Raw genomic sequence first — 14017 nt, 5'->3', positions numbered from 1 at the left:
TTGAAAAATAAGAATTAATTAAACTCGTTGTATTAGAAATTGTAAAAATAAGGGACGAAATTGCATAAATAATATTTTTTAACTGTAAATTAACATAATTATTTATTAACTTATCATAACTTATTATTTGTTTATAAAATAGTATTCAATTTTCAATGTAAACCATCTATACAAACCGTAGACTTATATGTCCATCCATAAAATTATATTAATAAAGTATTCAATCGTTATCATGGAAACGAAATAAAACTCATACACGGTGCGAATAGTGCACAAAAATGACTAAAAAATTACTGATATTACTTTTTATTTTAATTATTTCCTGGTTCTTGTTTTATTCTCACCGCGCATGAGTTTTATTTCAGCCTTTCCCATGATACCGATTGACTATTTTATTAATATAATTTAATGGATGGATATATAAATCTATGGTTTGTATATATTATTTACATTGAAAATTTAGTACTATTTTCTAACAAATTAAAATAAGTAATTATGTTAATTTACATTTAAAAAATATTATTTTCGAAATATCGGTTCTTATTTTGACAATTTCTAATGCCGTTATTTTTCAATAATTATATTTTTACACTTACTATACTATTTACATGTAAACAATTGAAACTTAGTCATAACAGCCTCCTTTAACGTCAAAATTATCCAGTGGGAGCGCGAACGTCTATCTGATGTTCCCTATCATGACTACGCAAAGAGTCAATAGCGTATCTAGGGTGTGTTCCGTAATAGTCACCAGTATACATGCCAGTGCTCATGACGTCAGAAATCGGCGCCATATTGTACTGGTAAAACGGGCATGGCAGTGTACATGTGTTCAACGGGTGTTTGTGCAAGAAATTTATTTATTTATTGTTCATTTAGAAGGAATAATGGCGTCTGAAAAAGACTTACTCGTAATTGACGAATACAATATGAATATATATTTAAGAATACACGCGCTGGCCAGTTTATTTCGGAACAATTCACAAGTATACCGTCGGTTTATGACGTCATCAGCACTGGTCAGTATACTGATGAATATTACGGAACACACCCCTAGAAGGATTGGCCAATACATAACAAATACTTCGTCCCAAAATATATACCAGCGTCGACAAATTAGTTATCAAAACTAAATAAATACGATTATAATAGCGCTTGCGCAATCTAGTTTTATTTATTTTCTAGTAGTATGCTTTTAAACTTAACAATTATTCGTATTGTATATTATGAGAATTCTATATCCTGTAAGTTGTATTTTATATAGAGAATGATCCGTTTATGCATTTTATTTAAAATTCGTTTTTTCAGTGAAAATTTTGACAAACCTCCTTGATTTTGAAATATTATGAAATGATTTTGACGATATTTATTAATTACCTTGACAATCAACAATAAAATTGTATATTAATGACAAAAATATAGTTTCATAATTTTCTAAATAAGTGTCAAAAGGAACTGCAAGTCTAATTAATATAGATTTCTGTTGTAATCTATTCTTATATTGTTTCTGATTATATAATTATTTGTTGAGAGTAGAGAAATTATGAAAAAAATGAAACACTTATTTTAAACAATATTGAATATGGAAGTTTTTATAAAAGAATTTACAGTACGATTTAATAATAATAATACGTTACGAATCAGTAATTATTTTTAAATTTTAACTGCATTCTTTTATACAGTACGTTTTGTGCAACCTACGAAATTAATTTTTTGATTACGCGTATGATGTTTGAGAGTATGAATCTATAAAGAAGCCCAGAAGGCATTAGGTGTATTTGAATACCCAGTCAGAAAATCTATGTTGTCAGATTAAAATGGTCTATTTATACGTTTACACTAACAATTTTTGAAGAGGTGGGGTTTACCCTTATCGAGCTTAATTTTTGTATTCGAAAGCTCCATTACTATAGTCGAAAGGTCTTAGGCAAAATGTTTTTAACGTTTTCGAAACGTATCACCCTAATTTTGGAAAAAATAATTTTTTGCTTGCTAATTCTAAGTAGTCCAAGTAGCTAGTTCTAAGTACTATACAATAATTTTTTGCTTGTTAATTCTGGTATTGGAATAATATGAAAATGAATATGTAGCATAAATAACTAGTCAAGTGCAAATTGATTAAGTCTGAATGATAGAAAGTTTTTATGGTAGAAAATGTAACTCATTTTTACCCCGACAACGGCGAGGTTACAGGATTTTGTCCGGGAGAGGGGGTGTATTTCATCATCTTCGCTTCTAGATTTTTGGCATTTTTAAGCATTTATTTTGTTAAATTATATAAAACGACATATTAATAATTAATTATTAACAGTAAATAAATTAGAAATAAAATACTGTTTAATTTATTTATACGTGTTTTCTTCATGGTACTTTATTTACATAGTCCTATATTATTTGTAATTATAAGACTCAATGTAAATCAAAGTACTATGTGGAAAACACGTATAAAACAGTATTTTATAACCCAGAATAATATATATAAAAAAAACTCAAAGTAAAACCCCGACGACTACTAAATCACGCTCTAAAAAGTATGATACTAGAAAATATTATCTTAAAGTCGCCAGTCCTGTCGGGGACCGTTCTGTGGATAAGTTTTTAATCTTAGATAATTTTCCATTTATCGCAAAGTTTAAGCCTTTGGGTTTTCGTCTAAATTTTCATGTTTGAATAAATAAGGCTCCACATTGCATACTTTCCTTAAATTTCAACCCGGTATTAAATAACTTAAATGCCGCATGATACACTTTGAAAAAGGTTTGTTGACCAATAAATTACCTCGAAAAACTAACCCGCAAAGACAGACTATAGTTTTCTCTTAGGTTTTTCTCTAAACTTTAAGTGAAGCTCCATATCCAGTAATTTCTTCCAAGTTTAAACTCAATAGTTTTCGAGATGAAGGGAAGAATGATGTATTTTTGTACCCGTAATTGGGTAACCAAACTCTTAAATAAATTTTTGTCGAATAGATTTGGAGAAAATAACTTATGGCCATCGGGGACAGACAGACAGACAGTCACAAAAGTGTAACGTATTCTGTAATGGCTTATTTTTTCATCTTTGTTTACGGAAGCCTGAAAATAGGTCCCAAACGAAGATACAGATTCGATTTCTGCTCAGATTTGCATCTCAAATGAGTGGTAATGATTAGGTAAATAAGAGTTTAGCTTTGGAGGAGATTTGTCAAAGTATGAATAAAAATTGGAATATTTTTTGTAATTCTCTCTTTTAAAAAAGCGCAGGTCTAAATTTTGTTGACCAGAAATCCTGATACTATTCTACTGGCATAATGATCAATTTATTTTTCTAATTGTGAATGGATGCGATGTAAAATCACTCTCTTTTTTTCCAATATGTGTAGAGATTTGGCGAATGATAAAATGTGGAACGGTGCAAAGAGTAAAAGATTATTGATATAGGTCGTTCAAACCAAAATGACACCGAACAAGAGAGGCTGTAGATGTATACCGTATGTGCACTCAAATCTACACTCTCTCTTGTTCTTTAGAATTTATTGTTAGTATTTCTCAGCTCTAACAAAATAAAAGCATAATAATTTATAATCACAGATAAAAACCGTTTTACGTTGAGTCTCAAATTTTGCAAATTTTATTATATATGATGTTTCATAAAAAAAATTTGAAAACAAAAATAATAATTTTTACTGAAACATCCTGTACCATATACTAATTTACTATTCTCCAAATAATTTTTAGACGTGTTTTTTGTTAAATAAAAAATAAAATAAGTCAAATCATCGTGATATTGAATGTGAATCGATTTTGTGATAAACTTTTGATTTTATAAAATTTGACAAAGAATGTAAAAACCGAACTGTTATCGATTTTTTTTAAATAAAAAAGAAAAAAAATGACGATCAACTTTAAAAAATTGTGTTTTATAATTCTATAACAAAAAAAAAATTGTTTTTATTTATTAAACATACGCCGACAAAATGATGAAAATAAAGTCCTTATTTCGTAGAGGTGGGCAAGGGCAAACTGCCTCGTCCAAAAATCTTAGTAATACTGGTGTGGGTGGCGGCACAACAACAACTTCACCACCAATTACATCACTTAAAGAAGCAACATCGATATCAAGTTTGGATAGTAAACATAAAATTGCACCGTTACATCCATCCAAATTAACGAAGGCAGCATCTAAAGAGAAATTGGATAAAAATGAGAAAGCAAATAATAAAATAGCAAATAATGAACGTAGCGGCAATAATAAACCAAGCAACGATGTTTTGAAGAATAATAATCGAATTGAAGTCAAAGATTCATCATTACCGCCGACACCAATTATTCCAAATGGAGATACAAAAACAAAAAATATAAACCAGGTTTGTATTATTTAACTTTGCTCTTCGAACTAATTTCTTTTATTATTGCGAAAAATATACAATCTTTCCTCGCCTCATTCACTCAACGAAAAAACTGAATACCAGGGGTAGGGATTGAATCTTCGAGTTAGCTTAACTCTTGCATAACTTATGATCAAGATAGGTATTGATATACATAGGAATTTAAGATAGGAGAGTAAAATGTTTGAAATCTTGAACGATTCAATCGTTTGAGGATTCAATCTTCATTAGAATTATTAGTGTTTCTTCTGCATGTATTGCGTCAACTTACTTACCGCCTACCTGTAATCATGCCCCTGTGTAAATCAGTGGCCAGGGGGGTCCTTATAGAGTTGAAGGTCTCTTGATTTTAATATAACTCCTCACAAATCTAATATTTAATTCTATAAAATTTTGGTAAATAATACTGCGCTGTTCCGTTATTTTTACCATGCAAGGTTTTTATTTTTATTTTTGGCCTCAGCATTACTCAAAATCTTTCAGTAAAAAGTTATATACAGTGTGTTCATTTCAAAAGTATCTAGCCTTAATAACTCTTGACCTGATATGATAATTGTTATGAGTGAAAACACGTCGATTTAGATATCGAGGAGAACGTTCAAAAATGGCATCTAGAGAAAGGGTAAAGGTATGAAACCTAAAATTCTCTAGGTACCATTTTTGAACTTCCTCCTGGATATGTAAATCGACGTGTTTTCACTCAAAACAATAATCACATCATGCCAAGTGTCATTAAGGGTGGATACCTTTCATCTTCTGTGTGGAATAGAGAATTTCATGCCCTTTCAAATGATGTATAATAAGGTAGGGGGTGCCATTTAAAATTTCAAAGTTGGAGTGGCTAGGGGTGAAGAGATGAAACCTTAAATATTATAGATACCATTTTTGAATTTACCTCTCAATATCTAAATCGACGTGTTTTCACTCAAAACAATAATCACATCTTGTCAAGGGTTATTAAGGGTGGATACTTTTGAAATGAACACACTGTATATTACTTTATAGAAAATCTAATGAAAATCTAGATGAGTTAAAAGCGAGTAGATGCTTTTCCTGCGATACTTGGAATTTCGGTTTGCGTAAGACAAACAAATTTGGTGCTTATCTATTTATCGTTGTACGAAAAACGGGGTCTAAAAAAAGAACTTATCCCAAACTTTGTTTAAAAAATAATATGAGCATTTCGTTCGGGTTGCCTATTAACTTTACTTCTTGGGTAATTGATAACTTCCTGCAAACCTGTTGCCTAATATACTTTTAACTAATTCATAATTTTTTTTTGTTTTTTTAGCAACCCGTGTCTTTACCAATCGAGTCTCTGGATTATCACGAAGAAGGAATTATTGCAATGCAGGACTTAGCATCAGTACAAGAACAATTGGAAAGAATGGCAAGAGAAAATGCTGCCTATCAAGACGAAATTCGACATTTGCTTAGTGAGAAGATGAAATTGCAGGTAACTAGATAAAAATTACCGGAAATTACTAAATTACTAGTAGTTGCTCGAGAAGAGCTGCTGCATTATAGTCGTAAAAAATCTACGAATTACTCCACAAATCTAACCGTTTTGACAAATTTTCTCATCCAGTGTTTGTTTTTGTAATTTAGTGATTAATATTATAGCCCAACACTACCTAAAAACAATTTTGAACTCAATATCTTACTCCATTTTAAAAATACATTTATTTGAAATTTGTGATCCGAAAAATACAAACAATCGAAATCGTTTGTGTGATGAATCCTTTTATAAAGCAATTAAAAAGAATACAGTATGTGCTATGACAAAAAAAAAATTGCGGATCATTTCTTGGTTTTGAAAATTTGGAACCAGGTAATTTTTTTGTTGAATCTATGGTTATGGTCACACGATGCGCCAAACGTGCATTTGACGTGCGTGCTAGCAATACATTGCCGATAAAAAGAAATAAAATAAAATTCTAAAAAACATCCGTTGTAAAATCGCGCATTAAGTTCGGCTCTCGTTTCATTTAAACCTAAAGATCTAATAAAAAAATGTGTTATCCCTTTTTCATGTTATTCTTTCCAACACTTAAGAAAAGTTTCTCAACTGGCAAATCTTGTTACAGAATCAAATTCAATTAGATCAAATACATCATGCAACGGAAATTGAACAATTAACAGAAGAAAATTCAACGTTGCGGAATCGATTACGTGATGTGGCACATTCACCACTTTCGGATAATGAAAAACAACAATTACTCTTGGAACCCACCACACATCGTCAACATAATTCAGCGCCAGCATCTTTTGCTGCGTCAAATGAAGCTGTGGAGAGCTCAAATAATGGATTATTAAACTCGGGTACGACATCGCATGATGCACCATCATCATGCCCCACACCTGATTGGGATAAGCATTCCAGTAGTAGTATGAGCGAAGTTTCTGTGGCTTGTTTGCAAGATCGAATTCTACAAATGGAAGAAACTCATTACAGGTAACTAAAAGTTTCAATTAATTTTTTATTGCGTACTAATTTAGAAATAAATTTAAAAAAATTGAGATTAAGAATTAATATTTAGCTGGAAATTCCGAGGAATTTCCTTTTAAACCTTTTAAAATAATTGTTGATGGCGTTTCATTAAAAGTTACATTTTATTAAGCATTTCCAAAATTCCAAGGGCAAAAGGTCCTAAATACATGGATGTTAACATATGGATGGATGGTATTTCAGTCAAATTAAACATGAAAAAGAAAAACATGAAATTTTTATATTTTTGATATATTGTTTGTAATATAAAGGCAATGTTAAATCCAAATTTTCGACATCAACAGACAACCAGGTCTTTCTCAAAAATAAAAAATGGAATAAAATTTTTAACCTTATTTAAACTTTTGACGATTTTGACCCGAAAGGACTGATTTTTTCACAGTATCAAGATAGTATATTAATTTTTAAGTAGGCTAAATTTGCAATCCTTTGAGGTCAAAACAATATGTACGATAACCCATCCACTGATGACATGCCAGATGAAGATGAAGTAAACGAAGAATTGTCGGTGCCCGCCTGAATATTCTTTAAAAAGCTCCTGACATCTTAAAAGGCGATGTCTTGGACCAACCAGATCCATCAAACAGGGCAAAATTAGATTAAAATAAAGTCACTCTCAAAACTGATCAGATTTTCAGATATTTTTTATCGATGTATTTAGCAATTGAACAAAATTTCATCATTTTTCTTGGAAACCCTCTCCCTTCCTCTCGGTTGGCTCTCTTGGGTCTCAGGGGACTCCGAAGTGACCCCCCTCAATCAAGAGAGCCAACTGAGAGGAAGGAAATTATAAAAAGGAAATATATAAATATATATGTGTAAATAAATCGATAAAAAATATCTGAAAATCAGATATTAGATTAGATTTGTGAATGTATTTATTTTATTCAAATTTTTCCGTCTTTGATGGACTTGGTTGGTCCAAGACGTCCAAGAATATCCAGTAGCGACAACATCGGGCACCGGTAATTTTTCGTTAACTTCATCTTCACCGCGCACGTCGTTTTTGGGTGAGTAATCGTGTAACTTGAAAAATTGGCCAAATTTTTAAAAACTTCTCCGAAACTATCGATCCTATAAAAATTGTTTTGGCCTCAAATTGTTGTAAATGTAGCCTACTTTAAATATTAATCTACAATCTTAGATGAAAAACCAATCCTTTCGGCCCAAACTGAAATAAAGAAAAAATTCTTTTATTTTTGAGGATGGTCCGATCGTTTACCGTGGTCGATCTTGGATTTAACATTGCCTTTACATTACAAACGGCATATTCAAAAATCAAAAATACCTGATTTGATGCATCATTCAATGTTTAATTTGTCTGTTTTCTATAAGAGCTCACTGTTACTACACGATAGGTATACGTTCCCAAAAGTATATCATGTTTGAACTTCGACGATGCGTATAACACTCTTTTGTTAAATTTGTTTTTCAGAAATTTTGAGTATAATCCAATTTAAATACAAAAAACTTTAAAGTTAAAAAAATTTTAAACGCTTAGTGTTAGTGTTGAAAATGTTTTGTGATAGTTCCTCATCTGTTTTTTCCTTATGACGAGAAAAAACTTACCATTAATTTCATGGAATAGAAACTGAGAAATATATATTTTCTCAAATATTTCGAAAGCGGTAACCTTGTGCCTATAATCTAATTTCAAAAAATTTTAGCTGATACAATATTCTACAAATAATTTTTCGGTATATCGAAGCCTGAAAATGAAAGCTCAGATCGTCCTTTGAAAAGGAACTTTTAAAAAACATTTTAAACAATAATAATAATCTTAATTTTGATGTTAGATCTTAATTTTTTTCAATCTTTATGTTTTATATTTCTTTGTTTTTACAGTACACATGAAGAATTACAAGCCACATTACAAGAATTAGCTGATTTACAAACACAGTTATCCGAATTACAAAATGAAAATGAACGATTAATTGATGAGAAATCGGTATTGCTCGAATCATTATGTCGTCAAACCGAAAAACTAGAAGATTCCAGAGCCACAGTAGATACGTTACAAGAATTACTTGTACGTGGCGATGGTTTGGAGCAAAAAGATACTGGAAATGAACGTGAACAAAAGTTAGTTGAATTATTAAAAGGAGCCCAAGAAGAACGTGAAGCTTTGCTCCAAAAACAAACTGAAATGACTACAGAATTACATGAATTAAGACAATCGGCGCTCCATCAAAATGAAGAACGCGAACGATTGATAGATCGTGTACGGTTATTAGAATCCACTGTAGACTCAGTTCATGCCGAACGCAAATTAATTGATCAAGAACTAGCCCAAGCCAAAGAACAAGGATCCGCACGCCGAATTGAAATTAGTCGATTGACTACATTGTTAGAAAATGCTCGTGCAAAAATTGATGAATTGGAGAAGGAGCGTGATCAGGAGGGTGCCCGATCTGAAATGGATGCATTATTAGATACAGCACGCAAGGAAAAAGATACGCTTGAATCACAGTGCGCCACTCTTCAAGGCCAGGTGTCACGAGGTCAATGTGAAAAAGAACGACTTCAAGAACAAATATCATTGCTTCAAGAGGAATGCAAAGTATGACTCAATTGATTGCCAGTTAAATTAATTTATTTCATTTGGTTTTGTTTCTTTGTTTATTTAGGTTGCGAAAAATAATGCAAAATCAGTGATATCCGATTTAGAATATCAAACATCCGAATTAAAACGTGAATTAGCAACATTACGTACAGAATTGCAAACTAGTCAAGACGCGGTAATTGAAACACAAGCTCAATCACAACGTCATTTAGAAGATAAACGAAATTTAAAAGCAATTCTGGCTGAGACACAACGTCAACTTACTGAAGTGCAAGAAAGACTGACAGATACTGATGAAAAATTAACAGATGAAAAAAGACTGAGAAAAGAAGAGGTAAGTTAGCAAAATTATTATTGGCTAGCTTCTAGTTACAATAAAATTAAAAATTTATCATTGTAAAAATTGTAAAAAATTTTTAATTTTCGAAAAAAATGTTATTCTAGCTATCGAAATGAATTTTTTTCCTTTTTATTAGAAGATAACGTCATTCACCATGTATCGTAATTTGCTAAATAAGATTTTTAATTGATTTGGAGCATTTTTCCCAATTGTTTGAAAAATTCCTGCTAATTGTTAGCGAGTATTGTCAATAATCAATAAACGTCTGATAGGTGTCTGTGGCATAGCGTAGTTTTTGTGAGTCATTTCAGAAAGTCTGAAAAATTCATTTAAGTAATTCGGCACATGGTTTAGAAAATGTAACCCATTAGGCCGCTCTCCTACACTTTAGTGATTAGATAGATTGGCTGTAGATTCATTATAGAATAATAACAGTTGCTTAGTTGCTTGGGTAAAGCGTTACAATAAAAGTCTACAAACAAAATCAAGTATTGGCTATCATGGGTCTGCGAAAGGCTGAAAATTTTATAGGTGATAGCCAACATCGCGTCCTCAATCTTAAGCCTATGCTGCATTGTCAAAGCGGGGGCCTTTGGCCCCAAAAGAGTACCATAATTGCAGCGTCCGCCTGATTCCAGATAGGGTAGAACCAGTTTTAATCGACAGATATTCTAAAAAACTATAGTCGATATAAGATCGCCCGGTATGATAGTGAGGGAAGGGATGGATTTAGCTAATCTGCAACGCTAAACATGTCGCTTCTGTCTCATCAGGAAACTGATTTCAGAACGGCTGAAAATATTCCATTCATGTTTCAGCCATTCTGAAATCAGTTTTCTGATGAGACATAAACGACATATTAGCCTTGCGGGCTATCTAAACCCTTCATTATCATTGTGGACAATCTCACATTGACTATATTTTTTTTTTTGAATTTCTGACTAAAACCGGTTTTACCTTTCTGAAATCAGTTCAAACTTTCAATGGCTTTCATGGCAAACTTCCAAAGAAAACACACGCTACATATTTGGCACTCTATCGGAGCCAAAACTCCATTTTGAGAACACGATGCTGGAAACTTCATCTGTGAAATTTTCAGCCTTGCGCAGACCTATGATAGCCAATACTTAATTTTGTTTGTAAACTTTTGTTGTAACGATATACCCGAACAACTAAGCAACTTTTATTATTCTGTAATGAATCTACAACCAATCTACCTAATTACTAAAGTATAGGCTAAAGAGAGTGACCTGACGTGTTAAATTTTCTAGGTAATGACAAATTAGCAGACCATACCTAAAATTTGAGTGACGATTTTTGAAGCAGAAATCTTCGAACTATCTAAAATTTGTAACACGAAAAGATACAATGAACCCTCCTTGTATTACTTTTTTTTAAAGTAATTTTCTTAGTCAAGTGAAATTTGACACTACAGTTCGTTCTAAACGATTCTTTCATCGAAGCGAATACACGAACGACTGTGTCAAGCCCATATTTATTCTTTTTAAATTTTGGGGAAAACACGCGATAAAGCGGGCACACAAGCGTTAATTGCAGCAAACGTTGAATTATATCCTCGTGTGACAGCCCTATCTTTAAAAATGAGAGCAAATTTAATGGCACACGAATATTGAAAATAATTGTCGTTATATTCAACGAAGTCGAGCTCCATCCCACATTTAGAAGTTGAACCTCTCTTCCTTACATTCACTCATAATATAATATTTCATAAGGAGGTTTCACGATCTCTAGATGATAGATTGCTTTTAAGGAAAGCGCTAGGGGCTCTGTTTTGCCCAGTCTATACAATCTACTTATATATGATGCCTTTCTAAAATGATTTTTATTTTTGATCATGCTATGCCTTTGCTTTTTTACAGAATGAAGAGTGGGAACAATTCCAACGTGATTTGTTAATGACCGTGCGTGTAGCGAATGACTTCAAAACAGAAGCTCAATCTGAACTTGAAAAACTAGTCCATGAAAATAAAGCATTACGTGATAAAGTGCGAGCATTAGAAGCTCAAGTGGAAAAATTAAAAGGTTTGTAAAATTATTTTTCAATATTTTGCATGATTATTATTGCATGACAGTAAAACAAAATTTCCAAAATTAGAGGTCGTTAGAAAATTAGAATATCTAGATTTTAAGCTCAGTATTATATTTTTTGGTCTAATGTGTTTACAAATTTTTTGAAGAGAAGAAACTCGAAATACTCTTATCTCGTCAGAAACCTGTAAAATTGTATTGCATTAATTAATATATTTAAATTAGGGTTAGAATTTTCCAATATAGAATTTAGAAACAACAATCAATCAGATACAGCTTTCCAAAATCCATCATCAGCAAAACGTTCAACTACACGAATTGTGGCATCGATATTAAAAAATGATAAACTAGAGGATCAAATTGATTCGAAATCACTAAACACAGTGAGTGAGCAAATTAAAAATGAATATATACGAAAAATTGAACAAATTAAATCGAAAAAAAGTTTATTGCATACAAATTTGAAACGTGGTCGAACATTATACAAAGGTGATTATTTATATCGAAATTCGAATTTAATTGTAAATAAAAAAAAATCCAAATCATTGGCTGACTTAACAATCAACAATTTCAACAATAAAAAAAGTTCGTTAAACATATCACATTACAATACACAATCGTTGACTAACATCATAGAATTCGAGGATAGCGCCGAAAATTTATCAGAAATTAATCATCAAAGGCGGCGTACACATTACCCGTTATGTGATAGAGACGAATTTTTAAAAATAACCAAATCGTTATCAAATTTAAGTTTACAAAATTTACAACGTAAATTAAGTTTTAACAAACCAAAAGTGCGATATAGAGTTAAGATTTATCGAAGTGTTAGTCTTCCCGATTTTTCAAAGGAAAATTATTATGGTAATGATTACACTTTAGCAAGTGTGTTTGGAACAAAAACGGTTCAAAGTAAGTAATTTAACTATTTCGGGCTTTTTTATTGCTCTGCCAAAAAGTACCAGGAATTATAATATTATAATAAAGCCTTCGAAGTAGATCCCATTTGACGAAATACACTTAACTTCAACCTTTTTCTCTTTCGTGATTTTACTCAAAGTTAGATTCGAACTGCTCTAGATTTATGCTCGTCCCGCAGTTACGCCGATTGACACTGTCTATATATTGCAAAAGTTTGAGTTTGTTTCTTCGATCAACAATTAAGTTACTAGAGGAGAAATTAAATGGCTTTATGAAAAACAAATTGAAATCTCAAGATCGGAATGGAGCTTCCAAAGAAACGGGACTTTTTTTTAAAAATTCTGTTTTATATTTTCGGTCTTTGAAATCATTTTTGAATTGTTTTTTACAACTAATGATACAAAAAATTTATAATAAATTAAAATAACACAATATAATTAAAAAACTTAAGTATATATATCAGGGCTCCACGAAGCCAAAAAATTTTACGCCAATTATTAAATAAAATTTTTTTTAGATTACAATGAAAACGGAAGTTCCAGAAAATTTTTTGAATAAACGAATTTGTTGAAAAATTGACTTTAATATAAATTTCCAACGATAATTAATTCTTTAGAATGTTCAGAAGATAACTTCAGAATTTTTACAAATTGAATTAATATTTAATACCTTAAAAAAATTATTTAGTGAGATACTCGTTGGGCTATAGCACGCGTTATTTTCGTTGAAAATCCTGCGACATACTAACACTCAGCCTCAACACCATCTTGAGAATGTGACATATTTTTTGGGCTACCCTTGAACGTTTTGTACTCCTAAGCCTAGGTTTTTTGATTTACTATGAATTATTTAAAATATCTGAGCACACGGAATTCGATTCCCAAACAAAACTTAAGACCTCTTACTTAGGTGTAGTAATTTAACCAGTACTTAAAAACCTGATCACGTCTATCTTAGGCAATTAATTTTAATATTACATATTCCTGGTACTTGATTACAGAATAATTTTGGGTTTCTATAATGTGGGATTTCATTTCTGTTTTACGTCAAAATTTTTGTTCTTAAAATAATATTGTGATTTTGATTAAAAAAAAATAATGTTCTAATTTTTGAGAATGTTAATTTTATGTTTTCAAAATTTATTTTTGTTTGTGAAAAACTTCGATAACATATGTGATCGTCGAATTGTTTTTCTAATTTTCCACAATAATAACAGGTAAATACGGAAACACTTTATTTTCAAATTTTAATAATATGTGTACTGAAAAA

General features: G+C 31.2%; 1 protein-coding gene across 1 annotated transcript in view; it reads left to right on the top strand.

Moving 5' to 3' along the window:
- The window catches only part of LOC123299603 (cytospin-A), a 176260-nt gene that overhangs the window by 151017 nt on the left and 11226 nt on the right, over positions 1-14017 (top strand). The window contains exons 5-11 of the mRNA XM_044881864.1: positions 3985-4345; positions 5658-5822; positions 6454-6821; positions 8721-9435; positions 9503-9772; positions 11659-11821; positions 12053-12739. Coding sequence (XP_044737799.1) covers positions 3985-4345; positions 5658-5822; positions 6454-6821; positions 8721-9435; positions 9503-9772; positions 11659-11821; positions 12053-12739 — 2729 coding nt within the window. The remainder of the gene's footprint in view (positions 1-3984; positions 4346-5657; positions 5823-6453; positions 6822-8720; positions 9436-9502; positions 9773-11658; positions 11822-12052; positions 12740-14017) is intronic.

The sequence above is a fragment of the Chrysoperla carnea genome, chromosome 5 (genome assembly GCF_905475395.1).
Source record: "Chrysoperla carnea chromosome 5, inChrCarn1.1, whole genome shotgun sequence".
NCBI classification, from domain to species: Eukaryota; Metazoa; Arthropoda; class Insecta; order Neuroptera; family Chrysopidae; genus Chrysoperla; species Chrysoperla carnea.
Note: the sequence above shows the minus strand (reverse complement) of the source record. Positions and strands in the feature narration are given on the sequence as shown.